This window comes from Euleptes europaea, chromosome 3, assembly GCF_029931775.1.
Source record: "Euleptes europaea isolate rEulEur1 chromosome 3, rEulEur1.hap1, whole genome shotgun sequence".
Taxonomy (NCBI): Eukaryota; Metazoa; Chordata; class Lepidosauria; order Squamata; family Sphaerodactylidae; genus Euleptes; species Euleptes europaea.
In genome coordinates this window covers 100,399,184-100,427,044 of record NC_079314.1, presented here as the reverse complement: position 1 = coordinate 100,427,044, position 27,861 = coordinate 100,399,184, and the positions used below count along the sequence as shown (strand labels likewise).

The window sequence follows — 27,861 nt, the reverse complement described above, 5'->3', positions numbered from 1 at the left end:
CTTGGTTTTCCAGAGTCCACCTTTCAAGGGCAGGGTTGAAAGGCAGGAGCAGCTCTTTCATAGTGCCACCATGGTCTGAAGTCTCATGACTCATGGTTGATGCTGAGTAGGCTTGGCCCTGTAAACTGCCAGGGTGCGGGAGCCATGTATAACCTGCCTCAAAATGTATATGAGCTTGTTGTTTTTTTTCTTGTAGTAGAGGGGCCTAGCAGTATGTTGGCTTATCAGATGCCCCTCCACAGTGTTCCTGAAAGCGGAGTTAACTGTGCCATTTCTGTTTTGCTTGATAGTTCTGTGTTACTCAAAACTTATTTGTCAATCAGTCAATCGACCTTTAGTGGCATATACTCAGAAACATAACATAAGCAATGCACAAAAATTCTCTCCATACATTTTCAATTTATATATAATTTAAACTTTGGTCCTAGTCTTGACAACTTCCATCAAGAATTCCACCACCTTTAATGTGACTTCAGGTATAGAATCATTCAATAAATATCGGCATACAGAGGATTCTTGGCTAGATTTCATTTTATCAGTCAAGGGTAGAATTTTTTTCTTACTAGGGCCGTCATGCAGAAAGCAGTTTATGATTATATGCTGTAGCATATCGTGTTGACTCAAGCCACATACACATAGTCTTTTCTCAAAGGGGATATTTTTAAACCTACCATTTAGTACCTCTGAAGGGAGGGCATTAAGCCCGGCGAGCATGAATGCCCTCCGTTGAAGGGATTCCTTGAGTGTATCAAAGTACTGCTGTAATTTCTCGTATTTAACCTGTAGACCTAATTTAAGAGGGGAGCATGTTGGTGGAATAAATGGACACATTATTTGTTGGTCTAAAATTCTTTGTTTAATAATAATGAACACTGATTTTTCATCTAGCATTGACAGTTCCTCTAAGGCAGTGGTTCTCAGCCCTTTTTGCTCCATTCCCCCTTTCACCATTGTTCAGAATATAATTCCTTCCCACTCTAACTCAAAATTAAAAACAAACTACAATTTTACAGATCATACATAATCTACAGGACATCACACTTTGCTGAATAGTGGTCCCAATTCCCCCGTCAGAACCCTGAAATTCCCCCCAGGGGGGAATTCCCCCCTTGTTGAGAACCCCTGCTCTAAGGCAATACCAATCTGACCAAGTTTAGCTAAAATAGTGGAGAACCAGCTAACTTTGTGTCTTTTAGCAGATGGAACATAAGGGTTCCTTGATTTGCCGTAAAGTGGATTTTAAGCCAGTATTTAAAGGTTGAGATCCGAGCTCTGGGCTAGCTTATTTGTCCATTAATGGAAACTGGTCTATGCGCTAACATCTCACCTATAGGACACTTCTATTTGACGATTATTTTCCTTGTACTTCCAATCAAGAACCTTCATTTTTCTTCCTTTTTGCTCTTTGGAATAATGTCTTTGAGCATATCTGTTAGTACAGGATCTGATCCTAGCATGATTCACCTTGACCCTATTCGCTAATGCCGTTAGCTTGTCAAGCCCCCACACTACGGGCACGCAGGTACTGAGAGGCTACTAGCAAAGTGTTCTAGATATCTATAAGCTGCTGTCCGTATGTAATTCTTACCTAAACAAAAATCACTTTTGTGTTTATCCTCTGTTGAAGTAGTGACCAGCCATGCAAGAAATGCTCGAATAAGATGCATACAGTTTTGTTTTTTTGGTTTATAGGAATTCATTAGAGATCAAGGGTTGCGAGGAGAGGGAGGTAAGTGACTTTGTTCTCTTTGTGTACAGAATTCAATGCTTCCTGCTCTCCCCTCCCCCCGCAAAGTACAGACACAGAGAGAAATGTAAATAAGAGCAGTGAAATGTAGCTTACTTGCTTGTCCATGACATTTAACATTCGTCCAATAACTTTCAACAGCTCAGGATTCATTGAAAGGGGGTTGGGAGTGGCAGAGGGGTGAGAATAACATGCAAAGTGGTAGCCAGTGTTCTTTTTAATAGGGTAAGATACCTCCTGGAGGTAGTAGACCTTCAGTTTATCCCCCTGTGGTCCTAAAAAGCTAGAAAATGTCGCCTTACTGCTTTGATGCACGACATGGCCTCTTTTTGGGGCCTGCCCGCCAGTGCACTTTGTGAGCGAGCCTCCGAAAATAGCATTCCTCGTTCTTATAATGCTGGGGCACCCTCAGAAAATCCCCTGGCATTCAAAGCCATGACAAACGAAGGCTTAAGCCATGTTACTTCTGAGAAAGAAGTGGGTATTACAAGCTACTTACAATTCCTTAGTATGCCCATAACTTTCTCCTCAGTGAATCCTTTGCCAGCCCTTCCTTCTTGATGTGTTCAGGTGCGGGTGGGTGACATATAGGACACTCCCTTGGGCTAAAAACAGAAATCGGCTTTGAATCGACGGCTCGTGGACGTGTTGGGCTCTTAGCAGAGATGAACCTTAGTGGAGAGGTGCGAGCTGTATGCTTATTTCTGCGCTTTATTTCCACCACATGATACACCTGCCTATGGCTGTTGCTACTGCTGCAAGATCTGTTCAGGTTCGAACTCCAATGCTAGCTGGCTGCCGGGGGTCATGAAAGCTTTGACTTGGCTCTCCATCATTTGGGACTTGGCGTAGGATTTTCCCCACGTGGTGCAGGAAAGCATGTGTTAATCAGCTGCCCTTCTTGCTTTCCATGGCTTCCTTTTTCTTTAAAACCCCATTTGCAATTCAGGACTTAGGCAATGTCTACAGCTTGGCCATCGCGTACCTTGTTTTGTTTTGATCATAATTTTAATTTCCCGCCCTGTTACCTCTTAACAAGCTGGCTACTACTTTGCAGACTTTAGATCTACGGTCCTAGCATGTGCCCGAAAACCGCAGCCCCCACCGATTAATACATTGCCCATTTAAACTATCTTGTATGTCTGGGTAGCTGTGGGGGTTTTTTTTGAACAGTTTTGCCCATTCTGTCCAACATTTCAATGTTGTGTGCTACCGTGTCAGTTTAAAAACTCTGGTCCTTAAGCTCTCTGCTGGGCATCTGATAATATTCCCACTCTCTTAAAAGTGTTCTGTCTCTTAAGAAAAGTGGAAATTGTGGGGGTGGGGATCCCCCTCCCCTGGAAAGTCAGAAACTATCTGTGCCTAGGAGTCAAAGCGTCTTTAGTTATGTCCCATGACTTTCATTTCTTCTGTGTGTCTGTCTTCCTGTCTCTGCCTGCCCGTCTCTTTCTCTCTAACAGCCCCTATGAACCAGCTGATGCGCTGCCTTCGGAAATACCAATCCCGGACTCCCAGTCCCCTCCTCCATTCTGTCCCCAGTGAGATAGTGTTTGATTTTGAGCCTGGCCCAGTGTTCAGAGGTAGTTGGGCTCTTCTTTCTCGTTTTCACCCAAATCAAACTAAATAAAAACCACAGATGCTGTTTGTGCTTCACCCTCACAAGCGTGTGTATGTAAGTGTGTGAGTTTATCGAGACACTCATTTTTTTTTCTTTTTCGCTTGGCCTGGCTGGAATGCTTTGAATGTGCTTCTCACCCATTTCTCACCCTTATTAAAACCCCATATCATTCTGTGTTGGGCATCTGTCATAAGGCTCCTAAAGCGATACGTTGTATAGCTGAGGTTTCCGTTCTGCCTTTTATTTTTTTTAAAAACTGTGTTGCTTGTTGAAGGGGGTCTCATTTGCAGTGGAAGTGAGAGGTAGGGACAGGTTCTGCAGATCCTTAATATCCACATAGGGCATTAAGTCTTCCGAGGGGTTTTCCTGTGATTAGGGCTACTGACTTACTGGGGGTGGGGAATGCTCGGGCCGATCTGCAGAAATCAACAGGCTGAAGCTTTTCACAGCACGGAGATAAGAATTCTTGCCTGCTGTGGAGAGTAGATCAATGTGCCGTTAAAAGTTACAGGAGCAAAAGTTGATAAATTGCCAACTCCTACTGGTCATTCTGGCAGAACTTTGTAGTGTGTTCTGTTATGTGTGATCTGTGTAGCACTTTCTTGACTGTCAATTTTAACTTAACACTGATATGTTTCCTAACATTACCCCCGTCTGTCAGAGTACTGCTGCAAAGTACTAACAGTTCCACTGACGACTTTATTTACGTAGTTGGTATATAATTTGTCTTAGTGACTGAGCTGAAGATATGAACAATCTGGATGCACATGGGGCTTGTTGCAGTACTCTGTAGACTTGAACTGAAGCCAAGATCAGTTTGTTTACTAACACACGAGATCTTTCCATTTTGGCTTATTTGCGCTGCGGATCTGTGGTTGCTATTACACAAATTATCTTAATGTAAAAACAAAGCCCTCAAGGCCATGATCCAGCATAGATAAGTCCACTTACAAATCATGTACTTAAGTGGGCTTAACTGTACCTCACTCTGTTGGATCACTGTCCAAGTGTTTTAACTGCAGCACGAAAACCTGATATGGCAACACACGTTCTAATCGTTACAGAAATACTTTACCTTCTGGCTGTGGTTCTACGAAAGGTGTTTGTCCATCTTGCGAACCAAATCTGAAAACGAAATCCCTTTTTCCCCAAAAATAAAATAAGCACAAAAAAACACTCTTGAAGTGTAGCTTCATTTTATGCGACTTACGTTTTGAGGCCAAAAGGTTTCAGCATTTGGTGACAATGGAGAAAGCATGGCTTCTAACAAATCATCGAGAACGTTGTCCTGCAGTGCTGTTGCTGTGTTATTACTGAGGTCAGTAGTGAATTGTCAGTCCAGTATCATTCTCTAGCTGTATTTCAGAGAAAGGTGCTGCCCTGTCAACGACATATACGGTAGACTATATCCCTATGAAAGGGTTGGAATAGTAGCTTAAGCTAGCCCTCACTAGATGAGTGTTTCACAGTGGGTAGCCGTGTTAGTCTGTCTGCAGTAGTAGAAAAGGGCAAGAGTCCTGTAGCACCTTAAAGACTAACAAAAATATTTTCTGGTAGGGTATGAGCTTTCGTGAGCCACAGCTCACTTCTTCAGAAAGCTCATACCCTACCAGAAAATATTTTTGTTAGTCTTTAAGGTGCTACGGGACTCTTTCCCTTTTCTACTAGATGAGTGTTTGGCCACCATTTTGTGTGAGTTTCATTTTTCAACGGCTTGACACATCCGTTCACCCCCACATAGAACTCTCACTGCAGTATTCGAAATCTTGACAGGATGTTATCTGGAAAGGATGAAAAGGGAGGAGGTAGTCTTCCCAAGTTGCAGGAAATGAGGAGGACAGGCACCAAGAAGGCGGAAGGCCCAGGGCATCGCTGCAGGGACCAGGAGCTGGGTTTCCCTTACACCTGGTTTGAACCAAAAGTGGGACACTTGTAAGGAAGTGCTGGAGACTGCTTGGAAGCTGAAATTGAACAGAAGCCCCGGGGGGAAGTGAGCGAATTGCGGCAGCTGAAACCAGGGGTGCAAATGAGAGCCCCTTAGAAGAAAGCAGAGTGCCAAGGACAGGGGACATTACATCAACCAGAAAACATGCTAGTTGCTAACCGAGGACAGAGGCCTCCCATTCCCCAGTAGATGACGTAGGAAAGATGAAGAGCACCACATCTTCCAAGTGGGTCTTTTTATGCAAGTGAATTTTCTCTCTACCCCTCAAATCCGAACCTCTGATATTCCAGTGTCTACATTTTTTCTCTTATAGCCTCATGTTGTCCAAGGCCCGTTTTCTGGTTTTTGGAGTTGATCTCATCACGCTGATGATATCGCCCCTCAAACTTTGAGCGCGGCTTGCAGTGCACCGTAGGGAGCTGCTGATTGAGTTAAAACACACACACACACACACACCGTGGGTTTGTGGAACTAGCTCGATGGTTCTTCAGGTCCAGGCTTCAGTTTTTATTTTGTTTTCTAATCATCCTTCCAGTTAAGTCCAAGTTGGCAGCATGCCCACCTTTTGTCAGAAGGTGGGCATGCTTCCTTTTCCTAAAAGGTCAGCGACAGTAAGCCTGGAAAGCCAGCTAAATTAGCCAAAGTATAAAGTGTAGGGGTTTTTGAAAACCAGGCAAACAGAATACAGTGCATTATTTTGATGGGCATTGTTTTGATCGGCATTTTTCCTGCTTAACGAGACAGCAGGCACAGACAGTGCTTTAATGTGCTCGAGTCGCATTGATTTCAGTGGGTCTTGAGCCTGCCTTGACTTCCTCCGCAGTGTGCCCAGTGCCCTTTCGGTCATTCAGCAGCTGACAGAGGTTGTGTAGTATGCAGTGATGGTTGGTGCTGTTGGGCTTCCTCTTTCCTCTCATGAACGAAAGGCGCAACCCTAACCTTGCGTAAGTCAGTAGAGGACTCGTGATAGAATTGAGTGGGTTAGGACTGCACCAGGTGTGTGTGTGTGTTTTTAAATGCACTTTTTAAAAGAATTCGTGACATTGATATCATTAGATGCTTTTTTACGTTGGGAAAGACTACATCTTAATCCACAGTTTCTGCATTTAGTATAGTCTGAAGCCCACGTCAGGGATTTTTTTAGATGCGTTTAAAAACCCATGAGTGTGTTTTGGTTTTTTTGTTTTGTTTTGTTTTTTTAATCTGAACCGTAGGTTCAACCGCAGGTCTGTCCGCTACACCTCCTGCTTCCCTACCTGGGTCCCTCACCAATGTGAAAGCATTACAGAAATCCCCTGGCCCTCAGCGAGAGAGGAAATCCTCCTCATCTTCAGAAGATCGGACTAGAATGGTAAGATCAAGCTTAATTTATTATTTAATTATATTTAGAGGCCTGGTGCAGATGTTAATGCTGGCCCGAACCACTAGCTTGAGTTAGAAGACCCTGCCAGTTCATGCAGTCCTTCCTCCCCACCCACCCCCAGGGTTGCCAGGTCCACCGTGGCTATTGGCAGGGGATGGGGAATAGAGTTTCCAAATTCAGGTTGGGAAACTCCTGGAGTTTTGGGGTGGAGTTTGGGGAGGACAAGGAGCTCAATGGGGTATAATGTCATAGAGTCCACCCTCCAAAACATCCTTTTTCTCCAGGGGTACTGATGTGTGTAGTCTGGAGATGAGCTGTAATTCCGGGGGATCCCCAGGTCCCACCTAGAGGCTGGCATCCCTCCCCTCCCTTTCTTGCACGTATTAACCCCCCCCCCCCAAAAAAAAAACATACACGCACCCTTTTGTTTTGGAGGTAGTTGTATTTGCTAACTGCAACTTGGAGCTAACCATGGTTAGCACATGCCAGTGCAAATGTAAGGCTCACTCCATTGAGGAGAAAGCACACACAGTCTGCATTCTGATGTCACACTAAGTGGCAAATGAACTCTGATTTGGCATGAAATACAGCTTGTTGCTGTGCTCATGCATCCTCCTTGTTTTACAGCCTTGCTGTCCAGTTTCCTAATTATGTCCAACTCCAGTTAACTGTGATGTCTGAATGTGTGGGTGCCTCAGTGAAATCAGTTTGCTTTCTCCACGCAAGCCAGGATTCAGTTTAATCCTAGCAGAGAAGGAAAGAGTGAGGGGCGCTTGAGCACCGCAGCCAGCTGCGTTCATGCCTGGTTGGTGTTTAATTGCAGCTTGTTGTGACATCTGGTTGTGGCTGCATTCCTAGTTAAGAAGAGGTACACTTATAGGTGCATCACAAACCTTGTGTTCCTTCACAGAAAACCCTTGGTCGACGAGACTCGAGTGACGATTGGGAAATACCAGATGGCCAGATCACAGTTGGACAGAGGATAGGCTCTGGGTCTTTCGGAACAGTCTATAAAGGAAAGTGGCATGGTATGTAACTATGCACCCAACCATATTTTCTCTGAAGCATGAGAAGCAATATTTTAAGAATTATGTTTTTTCCCTTGTTTTTTTTTAAAGCTATAAACAGCATGTGTTATCGAAACCACAGCAAATTAAGCAGATCTGCCTGATGCTACTCAGTGGCTTAGAGGCTTAATTCTGTACAAAGTATGCCAAGATTTGTGTTAGAGCATCTGAGGCCGACCCTGGCTGGGAAAGGGCGGGTTACAAATCTAACAAATAAAATGCAGGGGTCCACGAATTGTGACTGGGCTTGGTAACCAGCCTTATTTCTGCTACCCAACTGCAAAGTCCAGTACTATCACAATATTAACAGTAAGATAATTCTTAGACTTACCAGGCTCTATAACTGTATTAATAAGAACTTTAAGTTGTTTTGTTAACACTCCCCTACCCCGCCAACAACAGGAGTTTGATTATTGTTTCATGGAGTTACAGAGATGTACAAAACTGAACATTTTCCAGGAACACAGATAAAACTCATATGAATTTTTTTTCTCCCTTTTGGAGTCAGCGAAATAAGGCAAGGTTCCACTTGCTTTTAAAATGTTTTCAAAATAGTATGAAGATTTTTTAATTAAAACAGTCTACAGTATTAGGTAAAGATCATTCCTGCGTGTATTGTAGACATATACAATACTCTGTGTTCTCGAACTTAAGTTTCCCCCCCATGCCGCGTGGTGAAATACTTCTGAAACTGAAGGGGACACCGAAAAGCCATTGGGCCCAGCATGGGAGTGCCGTTCAGAGAAGAAAATTTTAAATCTGGGGAGGCATGCTTTGGACCTGGCCCAGTGTATGCTGTGTAATAGGTTTTTATGAAATACTTGCGCATTGCACCACATGCCAGTGACTTAGCCGATTTCCACATTGCGCCATCTGCTAACACCATTGTGTGACTTCACGGGTGAACTTCATGTGGGGAGCAGGTGTGATGTAGTGGTTAGGGCGCTGGACTGAGAAGATCAGGATTCCAGTCCCTATTCTGCCATTCAACTAAGGTACCCCTGGGCCAGTCACACGCAGTCTAACCTGCCTCACAGGGTTGGTGTGAGGATAAAATGGAGGGGAAGAAGAAGAAGAGTTGGTTTTTATATGCCGACTTGCTCTACCACTTAAGGAAGAATCAAACTGGCTTACAATCACCTGCCCTTCCCCTCCCCACAACAGACACCCTGTGAGATAGGTGGGGCTGAGAGGGTGTGACTAGCCCAAGGTCACCCAGCTGGCTTCATGTGGAGGAGCAGGGAAGCAAATCCAGCTCACCTGATTAGAGTCCGTCGCTCATGTGGAGGAGTGGGGAATCAAACCCGGTTCTCCAGATCAGAGTCTACCGCTCCAACATAAGAGCTGTGTATGCTATCTTGAGCCCCTTTTAGAAAGGGAAGGAGGAAAAAAGGGGGGGAGATTGTGTTTGGTCAATTGAGCAATATGTATACAACTGTTTTTTCTCCCCAATTGCTTTTGAAGGTGATGTGGCAGTGAAAATGTTGAATGTTACAGCACCCACCCCTCAGCAGTTACAGGCCTTTAAAAATGAAGTAGGAGTTCTCAGGTAAGATAGTATGAATTGGTTTTTGTTGACATACAGCTAGAACTTAATCGCAGAAGCTATTGATCTCAAGCATTTTTTTTAAAGACACTGTCTCTCCCACAGAGATTGATCACGACTGGTAGCCGTGTTCGTCTGTCTGTAGCAGTAGAAAAGAGCAAGAGTCCAGTAGCATCTTAAAGACTAACAGAATTTCTGGCAGGGGACAAGCTTTTGTGAGTCACAGCTCACTTCTTCAGATACTGAAGAAGCGAGCCGTGACTCACAAAAGCTCATACTCTGCCAGAAATTTTGTTTCTCCCAGTTACTCTGCTGAAAAGGGGCTTGTGTTTTCCTGTTACAATTTAGGGCTCTGCTACAGTTACTGACCATATTTGTTTTTCCACGCAGTGAGGAGGCGTTGGAGAACACCATATAGTCACCCCCACCCTTTAAAGAAAGCAAAGTCTTTTCAGCACTGTGTATTTATGCCTCCGCTGACCCCTGATTCCTCAGTACTGACACCATGCTTGCAATTGTCTCTGCCTTCACTGCCTCTGATTCTCTCGTAGCCCATCCTCGCTACTGGGATAAGGCTCACATGGTTGGTGTCTTCATTGCCCCAGTCCCCTCTCCTAGCCCACTGTTACTCGTCACTTAACTTACTCTTTAAAAAGGTAAAGGTAGTCCCCTGTGCCAACACTGGGTCATTCCTGACCCATGGGGTGATGTCACATCCTGACGTTTACTAGGCAGACTATGTTTACGGGGTGGTTTGCCAGTGCCTTCCCCAGTTGTCTACACTTTACCCCCAGCAAGCTGGGTACTCATTTTACCGACCTCAGAAGGATAGAAAGCTGAGCCAACCTTGAGCCGGCTACCTGAAACCAACTTCCGTTGGGATCGAACTCAGGTCATGAGTAAAGCTTTTGACTGCAGTACTGCAGCTTACCACTCTGCGCCACGGGGCTCTTCTGCGCCTCTTTAGCACTGACTTAACTTGTGTCTCTTGTGTGCACTTTCAGGCTGGCCCTGGCACTTCCTCACAGCATGTTTTGGTGGTAGAGCTAAATATGTGCACACCAGCAACTGGAATGTGTTTTCTCTCAGATTCCCTCTATTCATTAGATCCTTTCAATTATCTTAAGCCTTCTTTTCTTTCTACAGGAAAACGCGGCATGTGAATATATTACTTTTCATGGGTTATTCAACCAAGCCACAGTTGGCTATAGTTACACAGTGGTGCGAGGGTTCTAGCCTCTACCACCACCTACACATTATCGAGACCAAATTTGAGATGATCAAGCTGATCGACATTGCACGGCAAACGGCGCAAGGCATGGAGTAAGTGTAGCATGAGTTGTTGATTGCAGAGGAGGGCCTACATGGTGTTAATTTGTCAACTTCACTAATAAATGTAGCCTTAGCAAGTTTGGGGAGGTGTTAGGTCAACTTAAAAAAAAAACAACACACAGCAAAAATATCATGCTGGTTGCTGAGTCATCATTTTGACTTGTAGTCTGGTTATAATTACGTAGCCTGAGGCACGTTGCTGAACTTAGGAAAATCTGTATATAAAGTTTATTTGTTTAGAGAATGTCTATGCTGCCTCTCCTGAGGCTACTCAAGGCAGCTCACAGAGTAAAAATAATACAGTAAGAATTATAAATAAATGATTAAAAAAAATTAAGTAGCCTAAAATGGTAGTTTGTAAAACAGTCCCTAGGCTAGAAACAGACCACAAAACAGCTGAAAGAAACAGAACCCTTCAGTTAAAAGCCTGGTCAAAAAGAAATGTTTTGGCCTGTGCCTGAAGGACAACTAGGCTCCAGGTGAGCCTGAAGGGGGAGGGCATTCCAAAGACAAGGTGCCACCACTGAAAAAGCCCTGTCTCTGTTTGCCACCCACCTCACCTCTGCAGGCCAGAGGCACAGAGAGCAGGGCTTGGGAAGAGGATCTTAACTGGCAGGCTGGACAGTACGGGAGGAGGCGGTCCTTCAAGTATCTTGGCCCCAAAGTGTTTAGGGCCCTAAAGGTAAGAACTTTTGAGTTGTGCCCTGGAAATAGATGGGCTGCCAGTGCAGATCTTTCAGCGCAGGGATGATACGATCCCTGTATCCAGCCCCCCAGCAATAGCTGAGTTGCTACATTTTGGACTTCGTGAAGTTTTTAGACCGTTTTCAAAGGCAGTCCCATGTAGAACGCATTAAAGTAATCTAACATGGCTGTGATCACAGCATGGATTGCTGTTCCAAGATTGCACTTTTTATGGAATGGGCATAGCTGGTATATCAGCCAAAGCTGATGGAAGAGTCCTGAGCCTCCATCCGCAGGCTGGGATCCAGCAACACCCCCAAGCTACGAACTTGCTGGGGGAGGGCCACCGCTTCCAGGTGAAGGCTGCTCCTCAGTCCTCGAAAAACTTTGATCAACAGCAGCTGGCTTGGATCGAACTTCAACGGAACCTCATCCATCTGATTTGGATGCTCGGGGCTTCCACAGACCCACATGATCCAGCTTAGAGCTAAGTGTTGTGTGCATATTTGTGGTCCCTCATTTCAAATCCCTGGATAATCTCTCCTAGCAGTTTAATATAGATGTTAAATATCATGGGGGACAAGACAGACTCATGTGGGATCCCCAGGGCCGCCTTTTGGAATATACTGGCCAAATAAAGTTGGAATCATGAAAGCACAGTGCCCCCTACTCTCAGCCAAGGCAGTCTCTCCAGAAGGATGTCCACAGCTACCAGGAGATCCAGGAAAATCCAGACGTGCGCCACTCCGGTCTCTTCTCAGGTGAAGAGCATCTGTCAGGGCAGTCAAGGCTGTTCCCATTTCAGGCCCAAGCTTGAATCCAGATTGACATGAGTCTAGATAGTCCATCGCCTCCAAGACTACCTGAAGCTGCACTGCAACTACTTAACTTAAACAACTTGCCAAAAAAAGGAGTGTTGCCACCATGTGAGAGGTTTTTTTTTTTTTTAAGATGAGTCTGGTTCAGGGGATGCTTCTTAAGGAGGGGTATCACAACCATCTCTTTCAAGGCAGTTGGAACTGCGCCCTCCTGCAGAGAGGCGTTTATTTCTTCCCAGACCCACATGGCCAACTGGCTCAATGCAGTCAACCGAAGAGGCCAAGTGTTGAGCCTAGATGTGGCAGGTTCGTGCTTTTCAGCAGTCTACTTCTTCAGGCCTCACCAACTGGTGTGTCTCAATACTATTAGGACCATACTGCATTCTCCAGTAGCATCCTGAGATTGAACTGAGTTAATTACAGTGTCTTCTTCTCGGTGAATGAGAGCCATTTTGTTTGCAGAACTGCCCTGTGAAAGAGTCACGGTGGGCCTGTACATTATCCAGGTCTGCAACCTCAAGGGTCTAGAATAACAGCCTCCTAACAACCTGGAAAAGCTCTGCCAGGCACAGGCATTGCCTATACACAGGCTTGGCAGAGCTCACATCACCAGCACAGAGTAGGCATGAAAATTGACACTCATCTGTGTTCATTTGCATTCACTTTGAGTATTCCTCCACTTACACTCTGTCTTTCTGTCCAGCTACATTATCACTCAAACACTTCCAGTTAACCAAGGAGTATTCCAGGCTCTGTGAGAGGGGAGAAGGCCCTCAGGAGCCTTCCACTACCTGGATTATTTCATATAGATGTTAAACATCATGAGAGACAAGATAGACTCATGTGGGACTCCACAGCATAAATGCCTCAAGGCCAAGCATTCTACAAATTAACCAGTGTGTCCACCTCCTGGATTATTTCTGCATACTACAGGTTAACCAGTAATATGAAAGGAGCTCCAGCTTTACTGATTAAAAAACCCTCAAGAGATGTCAGGGAGTCTTCTGAATCCATCAGTCTTCTGGGGTGGGTCAGCTTAGCTCCCTTCACCAAACTTATGAAGCTTCTGAGTTCCTCACCGGTTAACGGTTGGTCTGTAACAAAGGCAGAGTGGCCTATCTCCCCCAACCCACCCCCATTATAACAATGCCATGCACTTTGTCCCAAGATAAATGCTTGATTTGGCTGTGTCCCACAATATGGGTAGGGACCAAAATGTTCTGGGAAAGCCCCAAGGGTTCCCTGGTGGCCTTGAAGTCCTCAGTTGCCCCTGCCATTTGCTCCCATTAAAACAATTTACAAACTAAATTATCCATTAAATGATGCATTCCTTTTTTTCATCTAAACAGCACCTTCATATAGTCATATTTTAATCTCTTGAAATAAAATGCAAGTGAGATGATTGTCTCTTTTTTAAAAAAAGGGTTTTATTTGAAAGTAAATACAAAGGTGAGAGAGAAGAGGTATTCTCATCAGACTCCTTTTATTGTGTCATCTCTGACATCAGCCTGCAATCTGAAATTTCTCGTAGACTTAGAAAATAGATATGCTGAGTATTTTCTTCAGTTTCTCTGTGGACTCAGATGTTGTCCTTGTATCTCCAAAGAAAATACAGAATTGATTTTTTTGTTTCCTTTATTCTTGCCCTAAAACCTGCTGCTTCCAAAATACGGTATTTGAAGTTCACACTTTAGAAATAACAAGATTGTGTGTCAAATGATCACCATAGCTTCTTAAAGACAGACTATTGGGTAACCTAGAAAATGATGAAGAGTCCTGCCTGCAATACTGGCATAATAATGGGGTGTTTTTTTCCTCATAGTTTTTAAAATATCTCTGTTATTAAGTCAGATGTGTTCTTTGACAAACCAGATGTCATGGAAATGTCATGGTTGCCTAGTGATGGAAAGTGCTGTCAAGTCATAGCTGACTTATGGTGACCCCTGGTGGGGCTTTTAAGGCACGAGACGTTCAGAGATGGTTTGCCATTGCCTGCCTCTGTACAGCGACCCTGGAATTCCTTGGTGGTTCTTATCCAAATACTAACCAGGGCCGACCCTACTTAGCTTCTGAGAGATTATGAGCTCAGGTTAACCTGTGCCATCCTGGTCAGGGCCATGGTTCTCTAACCCCCTGATTAAAATATGTTCAATTGGAAAATGGAGTTGGATGTGAAAAACAAACCCCAAACCCCTTCCTAAATGAAGTAATATTGCACTCCCTGTTCAGAGGCTAAAAATTGGTCCACTTGGCAAAGTACCTTTCTTTCATGGGTTATCTTAGCACCTTTCACATTATTATGTTTAAAGATGCTTCTCTCTTTTTGTCCCTTGAAGATAGCTGGAGTAAAACTTCATCATAGCACAATGTAAATGACAAATTAGATGTATTTGGGCAGCAGTAGTGGGAAACGAGTTTTTAGCTCCCCCTCCCCCGAGTGAAAATAAATCAAATTTGGGGGGATCTTAAATAGGTTGGAGAAGGGCTGTGACTCAGAGGTAGAGCATCTGTTTGGCATGCAGAAGGTCCCAGGTTCACTTTCCGGCATCTCCAGTTAAAGGGACTAGGCAAGTAGATTATGTGAAAGACCCCTGCCTGAGACCCTGGAGAGCTGCTGCCGGTCAGAGTAGACAATACTGACTTTGATGGACTAAGGGTATAAGGCAGCTTCATGTGTGTTCATGTGTGTTTACTCAGAGGTGAGTTGTGTCGATTACCATGCAATGCACTTCCCAGTAAGCGAACGTAAGCATAAAAGTGTTGATGTTTTGAAGTATCCAACCCTAAATGCTTGGATCCTGGCTGCCGCCGCCTCCTGCCGAATGTTCCCCTAACCTTTATGATAGCTCAGGATCACCAGGCCACTTGGTAAAGCAAAATATGCAAGTCTACTCATCCATTAATACTCTCTTGTTTTCCAGTTACTTGCACGCCAAGTCAATCATCCACAGAGACCTCAAGAGTAATAGTATCCTTTTCTAGAAGACTGCCTTCATCAATTTTCCTGCTGCTTCCTCAGACTATCTGCTCTGAAAACGTGGGAGAAAATGTAGTTGCGTGGAAGCAGTTGGTGTGCTGCATGCACAGTGGTTGAAGAATAATTTGTGCCCTGTTCCAGCTCTATTGACATGTAAAACAGATCCCTATATATGACAGTTTGCTCCAGAATGTGGGTAGAGATGTGTGTTTGGGTGCACCCTATTGAAAGTGATAAACAGCATCTGCATTGTGGAACTCCCCTCCCCAGGATATGATGATGGCCACCAACTTGGAAGGCTTTAAGAGGGATGTGGACATGTTCATGGATGATAGGGATATCCATGGCTACTAGTCAGAATGGCTACTAGTCATGGTGCATATCTATTCTCTCCAGGATCAGAGGAGCATGCATGTTATATTAGGTGCTGTGGAACACAGGCAGGATGATGCTTCTGCAGTCGTCTTGTTTGTGGGCTTCCTAGCGGCACCTGGTTGGCCACCGTGTGAACATGCTGCTGGACTTGATGGACCTTGGTCTGATCCAGCATGACTTTCCTTATGTTCTTAGGCATTCTCATGTAAATCTGTGAATTCTAATCCAGCGAACAGTATGCGCTTGGCTCTTCTTTGCTGGATTGGAGTTAATATGCTTTATAGAATATGGTGACATCTAGGTGAAGGTAGACCATGATTGGGTTAAAGAAGTACCATGCTCACTAGCTCTCCTTCATTAGATGCTATCCCCCAAACACATTTTCAGTTCCCTCTCAAAGCAACATCCGAGATGTCTGAAGCATCTACCAGCTTCCTCGTGTTGGAAAAATTCCCAGCTGTAGCTGCTTTACCTTAGCCTTTTCACTGTGCTTTGCATCTGCTGGTAGGAAACATGCCTGCTTGGAATTGAGATATAGAGATAATTGTGGAATTTAGTCTGACAGTACAAAGCTCTAGTGCTGTCGAATGACAGCATTCATTCTGGTGAGCTGCGGCCATTGCTTTTCTTTTTCCTTTACTTCTCCCCTTCAGATATATTTCTTCATGAAGATCTCACAGTAAAAATAGGTGACTTCGGCCTGGCAACAGTGAAATCACGGTGGAGTGGGTCTCATCAGTTTGAACAGTTGTCTGGATCAATTCTCTGGATGGTAAGCGAAGGCTGGAAAAGGGGATATTGCCCGCCAAATTGTATTTGCTGCCAGCAACCGGCACAGTCTGCTTTGCAATCAGATGTTTATCACCTGTCTGGGATTCATAGAATCATAGAGTTGGAAGGGATCACCAGGGTCATCTAGTCCAACCCCTGCACAATGCAGGAAATTAAAAAAAAAAAACCCGCACCCCCAGTGACCCCTACTCCATGCCCAGAAAATGGCCAAGATGCCCTCCCTCTCATGAACTGCCTAAGGTCATAGAATCAGCATTTCTGACGGCCATCTAACCTCTGCTTTAAAACCTCCAGGGAAGCTCACCACCTCCCGAGGAAGCCTGTTCCACTGAGGAACCGCTCAAACTGTTAGAAAATTCTTCCTAATGTCTAGACAGAAACTCTTTTGATTTAATTTCAGCCCGTTGGTTCTGATCTGACTTTCTGGGGCAACAGAAAACAACTCGGCACCATCCTCTATATGACAGCCCTTCAAATACTTGAAGATGGTTATATCACCTCTTAGTCTTCTTCTCTTCAGGCTAAACATACCCAGCTCCTTCAACCTTTCCTCATAGGACTTGGTCTCCAGACCCCTCACCATCTTTGTTGTCCTCCTCTGGACACATTCCAGCTTGTCTACATCGTTCTTAAATTGTAGTGCCCAAAACTGAACAGAGTACTCTAGGTGCGATCTATCCAGAGCAGTGTAAAGCGATACCATCACTTCACATGATCTTGTCACTATACTTCTGTTGATGCAGCCCAAGATCGCATTTGCCTTTTATACAATTTATACAATGACTTGTTTTATCCTAGGCCTCATATATAATTGACTGCAACAGAGTATTGCACGTGACTGTACTTCCAGTCTTACATACAAAGGAAGCCTTGGCTTGCTGTGGTTGTTGGTGGGAAGCATCCCTTTCCTTTCTGTAGTGGACACCTCCATCCTATCCCCACATAGGGTATCCCATCCACCGCTAGTTCCCTTTTACAGTCAGCACTGCAAAAGGATGGCCCAGTGGAAGAAACTCCCTCACTATCATAAATAAATTGCTGAAAGCTGTTTGTAAATTATTAGTTTTGTCACTCTAAATAACTTGGGAAGTGATTGTATCACTGGTACTCGCATGAGAGGTATAGACTAAATATACAGCTGTTATAGATGGGACCGTAGAACTGAGAAGGGTTCAGAGTTTGTGTGAAATCCTTTTAGAGCAGCGGTTTCAAAGTGGGCAGTACCACCCCCTGGGGGGATGACCTAGGGGGGCACTAAGAGGCAAGGGGGCAGCAGGGGGACGCTAGAGGTGGGCCCCTTCAACTTTGTTGTTCGCTAATTTACAATAGGTCAAGCTATGGCATCATGCTGGCAAATTTGGTGGAAACTGAGAATTTTTTTTCCAGACTTTGAAGAGCTGGTACCACTGGATCAAGTTCATCAGTTTTCTTGAATAAATTTCAACTGAAAAGTTTTAATTTTGAATAGACGTGCAATTAATTGTTACTGTTTTGAAATTTTATTGTTTTTCTCTTCTTTGGTGAGTCATGCAAACCCCAATTTTGAATAGTGCTTTTTATAGGATAGGGTAGGGGGCACTGGGGTTGAGTTTGTGGAACCAAGGGGGCGGTGGCCTGAAAGGTTTGGGAACCACTGTTTTAAAACATGCGCCCAAGGGTTGGGAGGGTGCCAAGGGCATGCCTCAATCTTGGGAATTTATGTTAAAGCAGCCTGATTTTGCCAGTGAATGAAGAAGACTCTTTCTCTTCTCTACATCGCAGGCACCCGAGGTAATACGGATGCAGGATAAAAACCCATATAGCTTTCAATCAGATGTATATGCATTCGGGATTGTTCTATATGAGCTGATGACTGGGCAGTTACCTTATTCAAACATCAACAACAGGGACCAGGTAAGGCCAGCATGGCTGGGATTTTTCTGACGAGCCTGAATTGTGCTCTGGCCTTGTCCCCATTTAGCTGTGGCCTTGGACAAGGAATACCGCCTCAGCTGAACATTCCCAACAGGATTGTTAGGCAAAATGTGATAGCCCCCCCCCCCCCAAGTATGCTGCCTTGGAGGAAGCATAGGATACTGGTGTGTATGTGTACAACGTATTTATGCCATTTAAACCCCACCATTCTACCCAGTGGGGGACCCACAGTGGCTTACATCGTTCTCCTCTCAACCAAGGTCACCCAGCCAGCTTACATGACAGAGCAGGGATTTGAACCTGGGTCTCCCAAATCCTAAACAATAAGCCCCGTGGCGCAGAGTGGTAAGCAGCAGTACTGCAGTCAAAAGGTTCTGCTCACAACCTGAGTATGATCCCGACCGAAGTTGGTTTCATGTAGCCAGCTCAAGGTTGAACTCAGCCTTCCATCCTTCTGAGGTCGGTAAAACGAGCGCCCAGCTTGCTGGGGGTGAAGTGTAGACAACTGGGGAAGGCCATGGCAAACCACCCCGTAAACAAAGTACAAAGAGAGTTTAATACGGTCCAAGACCAGCATAAAAACATACCAGATATACCCCGTAAACAATGTCTGCCTAGTAAATGTCGTGGTGTGACATCACCTCATGGTTCCGTAATGACCCGGGGCTTGCACAGGGGACAACCTTAACCTTTACCTCCCAAATCCTAGTCTGACTTTCTATCCACTGTACCACGCTGGCTGTCAGATAAATAATATTTTGACATGGTGTAAACTTGGTAAATGATCCCAGAAAGGGGGAAGAGAGGAGATAGGATATCCATCACTGCCCTGACTTGGCTTTCTGCTGCTCGTTGTCTCACATTTGAATGTTTTCATACGTGCCAAACCCTTCAGCACGCTTATAGTAGATCTTTGGATCCCATCCATTGTCTGCAGTACAGGGTGTGGCAATATCCAGGATTCTGATTCCATAATGTTAACTTAGATATCTGAGACAAACTATCTGATATTTTGCATTAAATCTCTTGCTGGAGGCAGTGTATGTACGTGTGTAGCCTAATTTAGCATTGGCATCTTTCCTTCTCTAAACTCGTAAAAGCTTTAGATCAATTTATATCTACTGTTTGGGTTTCGAATAATTGGTTCAGCACTGTCAACCATGTTGGGAATACAAATCATGATCTTAGGGGGCCCATCTTGATTACATTAAGAGCAGGCCTGATGGATTGGACCAGTGGCCCATCTATTTATTGAAATTTAGGGACTTATGTTAAGATTCCTATGTGGGTACTGGTCTGCCAGAAAAGTCTAGTTTAAAAAAAAATAGAGTGCCTCCCATCCATTTCATTATGGAGGATTCAGATGTTTCTGCTTGAATTTTCTCCTTCCCCCTCTTCCAATAAAGATCATTTTCATGGTGGGGCGAGGATACCTCTCTCCAGACCTCAGCAAAGTGCGCAGCAACTGTCCCAAAGCTATGAAGAGGCTCATGGCAGAGTGTTTGAAAAAGAAGCGGGACGAGCGGCATCTCTTCCCACAGGTAAGAAAGGCTCTCCGCCTGGCTTGCAAAAGCAAGGGAATTTTAGTACTTGGCTAATAGAGGCTGACATGGCTTTGTATTTCTGGGGGAAATACCGTATTTTTCCGTGTATAAGACAACCCTTTTTTCTTTAAAATTAAGTCCCTAAATTAGGGGGTCGTCTTACACACAGAAGGCAGCAACAGCCGACCTCTTCCCCTGCTGGCTGTCTTCTCCGCCCGTCAGCTGACGAGTGGAGAAGAGAGCCAGCAGGGAAAGAGGCCGGTGGTTCAAACCGGTCACTGTCGAGCGGGGTGGGCAGCGACCGGTTTGAACGCCGGGCCGGCCAGGGCCACCGGACTCTTTCCCCTCTCGCTCTCTTCTCCACCCATTAGCTGTTGGGCGGAGAAGAGAGCGAGCGGAATCCAGGGCGACAGGACTCTTTCGCCCTATTAATCTTAGGTTAAAAAAAATAGGGGTCGTCTTATACATGGGGGTGTCGTATAGACGGAAAAATACAGTACATCTTTTCTTTTGACTTACTGCAGCTGGGAATTTCAAGCCGCACGTGCATCTTGATCACACGTGTAGTTTTTGTAGAGCAAAGGGGAAAAAATATCCACCACTTAATTGGTCGGGAATAACAGAACGGCTGTCTCTGCTGCAGCAGCCTCCAGCTCGGGGATGAGAGAAGCAGGCTTGCATGCTGCTTTCTCTCTGCAACTGTCTAAGCGGAGTGGCATTTGTGCTCGAGAGATTAAGTCCCTACCAGTGTTGCGCCCCTGTTGAATCCATCTAGGAGAGAATCCTTCAGCCTTTGCAAACCTGAGATTCACTGTTAAACCTAACTTGCAACACAAGATGCAACTTGTATTCTTCATGCTCTATATATCAGTCTACCTTTCCCCCCTTCTCTTCTCACTTCTTCCCGGGTACAACTTAGAGAAAATGAAAACTGTGGTCATGATACAGCCTGCCAGTTGAAGGCCAGTGGGCTAGGAGATTTGTTGGTGTGCTGATGGAGAGGACGTCTTACCTACAGTACAGTCTGTCAAATATTTAGGCACGGAAAGCTTTTAAGAAGGCAGGGATATAAAAACATAGTCAGCAATTAAAATTTTGGGGCTGCTTGGAACATATTTGAAATAATAATTTTTGGTGCTTGGTGCAGTGGTGTAGTGGCTAAAAGCGGTGAACTCTAATCTGGAGAACTGGGTTTGATTGCTCCTCCACATGAGTGGCGGACTCTAATCTGGTGAACTGGGTTTAATTCCCCATTCCTCCATATGAAGCCTGCTGGGTGACGTTGGGATAGTCACAGTTCTCTCCGAACTCTCTCAGCCCCACCTACCTCACAAGGTGTCTGTTGTGGGGAAAGGAAGGGAAGGCAACCGGTATGAGACTCCTTAAAAGTAGAGAAAACCGGGGTATAAAAACCAAATCTTCTTCTTCCAATTTGCAGTGCTGTCTTTCCCCTGCTTTAAGCAACAACCTAATTTTTGAAGCCCTTAATTCTGAGTGTGGGGGGGGGGGCAGGGTGGAGGGACACATGCAGACAAACACACATGCTGCTGAATACTGAATCATACAATGGGTCCATCAAGGTCAGTATTGTCTACTCAGACTGGCAGCAGCTCTCCAGCGTCTCAGGCGGAGGTCTTTCACATCACCTATAACCCGATCCTTTCAACTGTAGATGTCATAGATTAAACCTGGGACCTTCTGCATGCCAAGCAAATGCTTTACCTCTGAGCTATTGCTCCTCTCTGGGTGGGTGGGGTAGGGGGGACGAGCCACATTTTCTCCTTCATCATCGTCACAGAGGAGGCCTAATTCCTAAAGAGCCATTTCTCCTTGCGTGTTTCCCAGGCTTGTCAAGGGGCTTTACCAGCAGCCTGCTGCTCATACCTGCTATCACTGAAGTCAGAATGGTGCACGGTTTGAGAATTAATTTGTTCCCCATTTTGTGGTGTGCTTTTCCCTCTCCCCAACACTGGGCGTTTCTTGTTTTCTCTTCGTTTCCAGATCCTTGCCTCCATCGAGCTTCTGGCCCGGTCGTTGCCAAAAATTCACCGCAGTGCATCTGAGCCCTCTTTGAACCGGGCTGGATTCCAGACGGAGGATTTTAGTCTGTACGCTTGCGCTTCTCCAAAAACACCCATCCAGGCAGGGGGATACGGTGCGTTTCCTGTACACTGAAAAGAAGTTGAAAAGCATGTACCCGTGTGTTGACGTGTTCCCGTTATGTGCACACATGTTTCAAATTCCGACAAGCCTGTCTTCTCTTTTTCTTTTTCTTTTTTGAAAGGTGCGCTGGCTAAATCAGGACTCTTCGAACACTGAGATCCCTGCGTTCCCGGAATGGCATCTGTTGCTGGCAACGGATACCCTGGGAATTTTTTAATCACAAAAAGGGTTGAAAAAGCTGCTCAGTGAAAGAGGGGGAAGGTCATTGAAAACTACTCCCTTCCTCCCCCCAAAATTCATGTTTGGGCCATAGGTCAAGTGTCTGTGGTGCCATCTTTGCAACATTGATTAATTTGGTTTATAGCTGGTAGCTGGCTGCGTTTTAGTCTGTCTGCTTTCTTTTGTGTGTGTGTGTGTCATTTTCACGCAGTGGCAACAGTTCTCGCTTTCCAGTCGGTGGCGTTGCTAACCGTTCTTAAGATAAGGTGAAAGAGCTGAGGGCCCAGGACAGCGGCACGTGTTCAGACGAGCAAAGGGGAACGGTCTTCAAAGAGCACACGCACGCTTTGGCAGCAAGCAGCTCGCTTTTGGAACTCCCTGCTCGTGAGAATCGAGTGTTTACTTGGGGTTAGGAGGAGTCTTCTGGGATTGCTTGGGGGTTTTCTCGCCTGGGGGGTTCTGTCCTGCTCTTGCTTAATGCCATCTCTTCTTCAAAGTAACTGCCGGACGTTTGGCTTTGTGCCAGCCCGACTCCGGGCACGTTAACCAGCGTCACCTAGACCCAAGCAGGCGAGAAAAAGGCTTTCGAACCGAAGTGATCTTGCCTGAGTAGCCAGAAGCACGGCTGCTACGCTTTTAAAACATTGGTGCCCATAATGGGGAAAAGAGTCTTGTCTAAAAGCAAAATGGTAAACTTTAAAAGTTGTTTAAAGGCGGGAAATAAAAAATTTCACCGCTGATTCTTTTTAAAAGTCAATGGCTTGCTGCTGTTGCTCAACTTTTATGTGGGTTAATGTTTCTTTTGAAGTCTCCTTTCTGTGGAGAGAAAAGTTTTATGCTTCTGTGTATAGAATGTATCCATTTTGGTACCGATTTCCACCAAGGCAATCTAGAAGTTGAGAGTCCTGATAGAATTACTCAGCTTGTGTTACTCCCTCCCCCCCTTTCCCCCTCTGTTGAAGGGTTTACCTTGAACAAGTGAGCCATAGCATTGTCCTTTTCCTGCTTTGGGTTACATTGACTTTCAGTAACAGGAATTTAAAGCACAGCTTTGGTCAGCATCGAGCTTTCTTCCCCATGTGATTGTGGCTTGCTTGGTTGCTTATTTTGCAATTCCGGATGAATTTTAAACGGTTCCCCGTGGCCGGTCACTGACAATTAGCAAGAAGTTGCAGGTGTGTCTTCCAAAGGCTAAGAGGACCTAGCCTGGCTCGTTGGAAGAAGCTTTATACAGCACTCTCCGTGCTACATTTATTGTGAAGCAGGCAAAAGTGGAAGCGTTTTCTTGGAAATCAGTACACTGCCGAAGGAGGAGAGCATTTTAGCCGACTTTGAAAGCAGCGACTAGTACCTGATCGGCTCTCTCGCTAGCATTGACTCAGACCTCTCTGAGTGAGCAGGGGGCACCTTGCGAAGACAGACGTTTGTAAGCTCCATTCTGATGGTGTTACTATACAAAACACACAACACAGTGGCTCAAAGAAATACACTATATTAAATGTTCAGCTATCTGAAACAAACACAGCTCCTGAATAACATCAGTGTCTATACTAATATAATAAAGATAGAAATGTTTGCTATAATGCACCACCAAATGCATACACAAATAGGTTACAATACAATCCACCATACAATACACTATTTGTGTATGCATTTGGTGGATTATAGTATATATACCTATCTTTATTATATTAGTATAAACATTGGTGTTATTCAGGCGCTGTGTTTGTTGTAGATAGTTAAGTTGAGCATTTAATAGACTGTATCGTATTTCTTCGAGCCATCGTGCTGTGTGTTTTGTTATAGTAACTACGTAGTTGCAGCACAGGTTTCTGTTCTTTCAGTAACCTCCATTCCGATGGTGGGCAGACTTTTGTCGGAGCTCGATCTGAGGCAGAGGTGAAGAATCAGGGAAGGCTGGGGGGAGAAATGGCATTCCACGTCCTTATCAGGACAGGCTAGCTATAATCGGTGAGAGAGGGCGATAGGGATGCAGTTCCCGTCTCCCCAGTGAGAGCAGTCGCTTCCTGAAGGAAGCTAACTTCAACCCTTCAGACCTTTGGGACAGCAATGGCCCATGAGACAGACCGCTGAAAGCGCAATGCAGGTTGGTGATCAAGGGGGAGAGAGAGAGATCTGGTGCAGCAGTGGAGCCACTAGGGCCGCGGCCTCCACAGCGAACAAGTCTGTGGGCTGCTTGAGGAGCTTGCAGCATCTGGCGTGGCCACTGACTTCATTGCCTGCATCAGGGACTGTTAGCTGCTTAGCAGTTGAGCAGCTGCACGTTGCTGAGGTTGCAGCCCTTGAGCAAAGGGTCTTTGCTTCCTCTCCCTCTCCATGGACCCGACGTCCTGTCTCCACCTGACTGCTTTTCAAGCCATCTTTGATTTTGCCTCTAGGGTGGTTTGTTGGCCTTCCTTAAAGTCAGCTGCCATGCAGAAAGCCCCAAAGATCACATTGACTAGGTTATGCAACCCCTCCAGAGTGGCTCTTTCAAGCTTTTCTGGCCAAATAAATTGGCTATGCTGTTTCTAAGCGATCTCTTTTCATGTGGATCTTGAAGTTACCTTTACTGCATTAAGTCACATTTCAGATGTTCAAGATTCAGCCTGAGATCGAGATAGTCCTGAATGCTAAAAAGGCAGGCTTACGATTATTGCCCAGTTTGTGCTTTGCATAACTTTGGAAGGGTAAAGAAGGATGAGTGTACTGCTCTGCTTGGCTACAGAGCTACGGCTGGACAGAAACCGCTCTTGTCCTGCATCTGCCCATTAATTCATTTTTCTCTTCACAATCTTTAGAAAGACACTGTAGAGAGGCATGATGGCAGTAGCAGTCCCTTGTTTAAAAAAAAATCAGTTTTTAACCAGCAGTCTCTAGGAGTGGACCAAAGGGTAACGAAAAGGCCTGTTTTAACAGGGATCAGACAAAGTGGCTTTGAAAAAAAAAAAGAATTGGCTCCAAAGCACAAGCATTAGCTTTTTAAATAAATATGTAATATAATCTTGATATTATACACTTACTGAGTTGCAAAGCTGTTGATTGACCTGAGGAGCTTCTAAGATAAGAGAGTGCAAAGGGCTGTATAGCGAGTTAAGAGAAATGTAAAATGTTCCAGCTCTGTTTTGTGTACGGTCAGTAAGGGTGTTAACGTAATAAACGGAGCCTTTGCCCAAATCACTGCGGTTAACAGGGCTTAGATGGCCCGCTTTCCCAGGGTTCAAGTCGCTAGCAAGCGTGCTCAAAGCCCTCGCGAGCGCAGTCCTCTTCAGACAAACCCCACTAACTTCTCAATATGACAGTAAGTTTCAGCTCCCTCCATTCTCAGCTCTTCGGTCCCCAGCTGAAAACGTTGAGAATTTGGCAAAGAGGCGCACGTGGCAAACAGCCTCCCTCTTTTGTGAAATATCTCATGCTGGGCCCTTCAGGCAGCAGTTGCCGTTGTGTCCGATCATGCTGCTTCTCGGCAAGATAGAAAAAAAAAACAGAAGAGCTGTAATCTTAAATGTGGTTTTGATGTAACGTTTTGTTGATTTCAAAAAACTCTTCTTATTGCATACTTCTAATACCCTGTCAAGTTGCTGGTCGGGGGGGCAGGTCTTGCTTTGCAGAACCCTCATTTCACTTAAGAGATTGTACAAGTAACTTTTGTGTTCTGTCTCTGCAGATAAGGCCCTTCTTATAGATTTACTTATTAACCATTGCTTCCCTCCCCTCCTCCCCCCTTCCCTAACATCTACTGCATCCGGCATATCGCATCAAATTTTATACCTGGATAACGTTTCTGTCTTGCTGATGAATAAAACCCCACTTTCTTAAACACGGCTCTTGTCCTCCCTCTACAGGCGAATTTGCAGCGTTCAAGTAGCCACAGCGACACTGGCAGCAAAATCCACTCTGTTGTTTCTTTAAAAAAAAAAAAAAAAAGGCCTTGTGTTCCTACACTTTTCTTTTCATAACATCCAGATTCCGTTCTGCCCCTCCAAACAAAGCAATTTAGAGAGAGAGAGAGAAAAGATCCGCACGCTTAAAGCAGAGCAGAATGGAACCATCACCCGTTCAATGCTTGACACGCAAGGGTGTGGGGGACAGTCCCCTTTTTAAAGAACCAGAATTTCTCTGCTGCCTGTGTGTTCACCTCCAACCCAAACACCACGTGCATTTGGAGATACCCCTTCCCCGCCGTGGCTGCTTGTACCGTTGCCATCATTCCCAGGAGAGAGGAGAGGGCCCCCGCGCTTTGACTTTTCGGTGCTCTGGCATGATGAGATTGGAACTCCTGCTGCAGCGTAGGCTTGGGATGGTCTGCTGGTCGGCTTTCTCCCTCTAACAACGAATCATCAGCGGCCGTGAACGTCTGATGAGGCAGAGCTAATCAAAAACAATCCAATCATCCTCCTGGTCTGCTTTGATTTATAGTTTGTGGTGTTTTTTCCTGGTATGCTTTGCTGATCCATGGGATAAGTGCAGTCTCCCCTTTTCGAGTGAATGCAAACATTACCATCTCTTTTGAAAATATGTAATAATTTAAAAAACATCGCCAATCTGAAAAAGATTTGAATGAGGGAGTTTGAAAAATGGGTAGTTGGGGGGTGGGGGTGGGAGAGGATGCTGCACATCTCTCTTTCCAGAATTGCTTTTATTTCTTGTTCAGAACCATCCTTTCCCTCTTTCCTTTTTGTACATTTTCCGGGATGGGTTGGGAGGTTCTTTCTGTCAGTCCAACAACAACGGTTTTGCAGAATTGTAGCAAACTTGTACATGTGTGGTTCCCTTTCATTTTATGTTAGTAGCCTTTGATTCTCTGTTTCTCTGTTTCTCTCTCTCTCTCTCTCTCTCTCTCTCTCTCTCTCTCTCTCTCTCTCTCTCTCTCTCTCTCTCTCTCTCTCTCTCTCTCTCTCTCTTTCTCTCTCTTTCTCTCTCTTTCTCTCTTTCTTTCTTTCTTTCTTTCTTTCTTTCTTTCTTAATTTTTCAGTGATGCCCTTGCTGGCACCTGAACTCTCTAGAGCTTCTAATGCAGACTATAAATAAATAAGTGTACCTGTTTTAAAAGGTGCAAGTTAACGTCAGGTACCTATTGTTTCATAAACAGAAATTCTCAGGTTGAATTGAGTATGTTTAAAACAACAATCCTGCAACCCTACAAGAATTAGACATTCCAAAATTGTGTGCTTTGGTACTTTATTTTATTTTATTTTCAAAAGAACTTTTAACTGTGTTAATTCAGCAAACTCCTTAAGTGTTGGGTATGTAAATATGCAGTAACTTGTCTTAAATGACAGCGCGCTGACTTTTTTAAAAAAAGAAAAGGTACTTGCTGGATCAACACTTCTTCTCTTGCCAGTTTCCTATCCTCAGTCTTTCCCATGCAATTCCTTCTCCCTTCCTTGCCCTCTCTGTCTTTATCTTAATTGTCAAGATCACAGTGATTGCATTTGCTTTCTCTCTTGCTGCCAGTCCTGATTTGCAACATGACCCATGGTTTTTAGTTTAACCATGGTAAAAGAAAACCAGGAAAATCAAAAGGGTCTGCATGTCATTGGCAAGGGTGGCTGGGATCATGACGTGATTTTTTTTGCAAAATCCTCTGCTGTTTTAATGTATTTTTTTTTTTAGAGAGCTAAGTCAGATGCCATTAGGAAGGCATCCAGATGTTCACAGAGGCCTTAAGATTAGTCCCATGTCTGCGCAGTTTCCGCTAGATTATGGTTGGAGATGACTAGCCCTTCACTAACATTTCTAGTGGGTAAAATCAGA

General features: G+C 44.8%; 1 protein-coding gene across 2 annotated transcripts in view; it reads left to right on the top strand.

Moving 5' to 3' along the window:
• BRAF (B-Raf proto-oncogene, serine/threonine kinase) overlaps positions 1-26,029 on the top strand; it is a 74,835-nt gene extending 48,806 nt beyond the window's left edge. The window contains exons 9-20 of one of the 2 annotated variants that reach the window (XM_056846174.1): positions 1,693-1,729; positions 3,208-3,327; positions 6,525-6,661; positions 7,584-7,701; positions 9,205-9,289; positions 10,433-10,609; positions 15,042-15,088; positions 16,126-16,244; positions 18,026-18,157; positions 19,585-19,719; positions 21,724-21,877; positions 25,950-26,029. In XM_056846174.1, the coding sequence (XP_056702152.1) occupies positions 1,693-1,729; positions 3,208-3,327; positions 6,525-6,661; positions 7,584-7,701; positions 9,205-9,289; positions 10,433-10,609; positions 15,042-15,088; positions 16,126-16,244; positions 18,026-18,157; positions 19,585-19,719; positions 21,724-21,877; positions 25,950-25,972 (1,284 nt within the window). In that variant the 3' untranslated portion in view covers positions 25,973-26,029. The remainder of the gene's footprint in view (positions 1-1,692; positions 1,730-3,207; positions 3,328-6,524; positions 6,662-7,583; positions 7,702-9,204; positions 9,290-10,432; positions 10,610-15,041; positions 15,089-16,125; positions 16,245-18,025; positions 18,158-19,584; positions 19,720-21,723; positions 21,878-25,949) is intronic. The other variant, XM_056846172.1, reaches the window with a different exon arrangement.
• Positions 26,030-27,861: the final 1,832 nt, after the last annotated feature.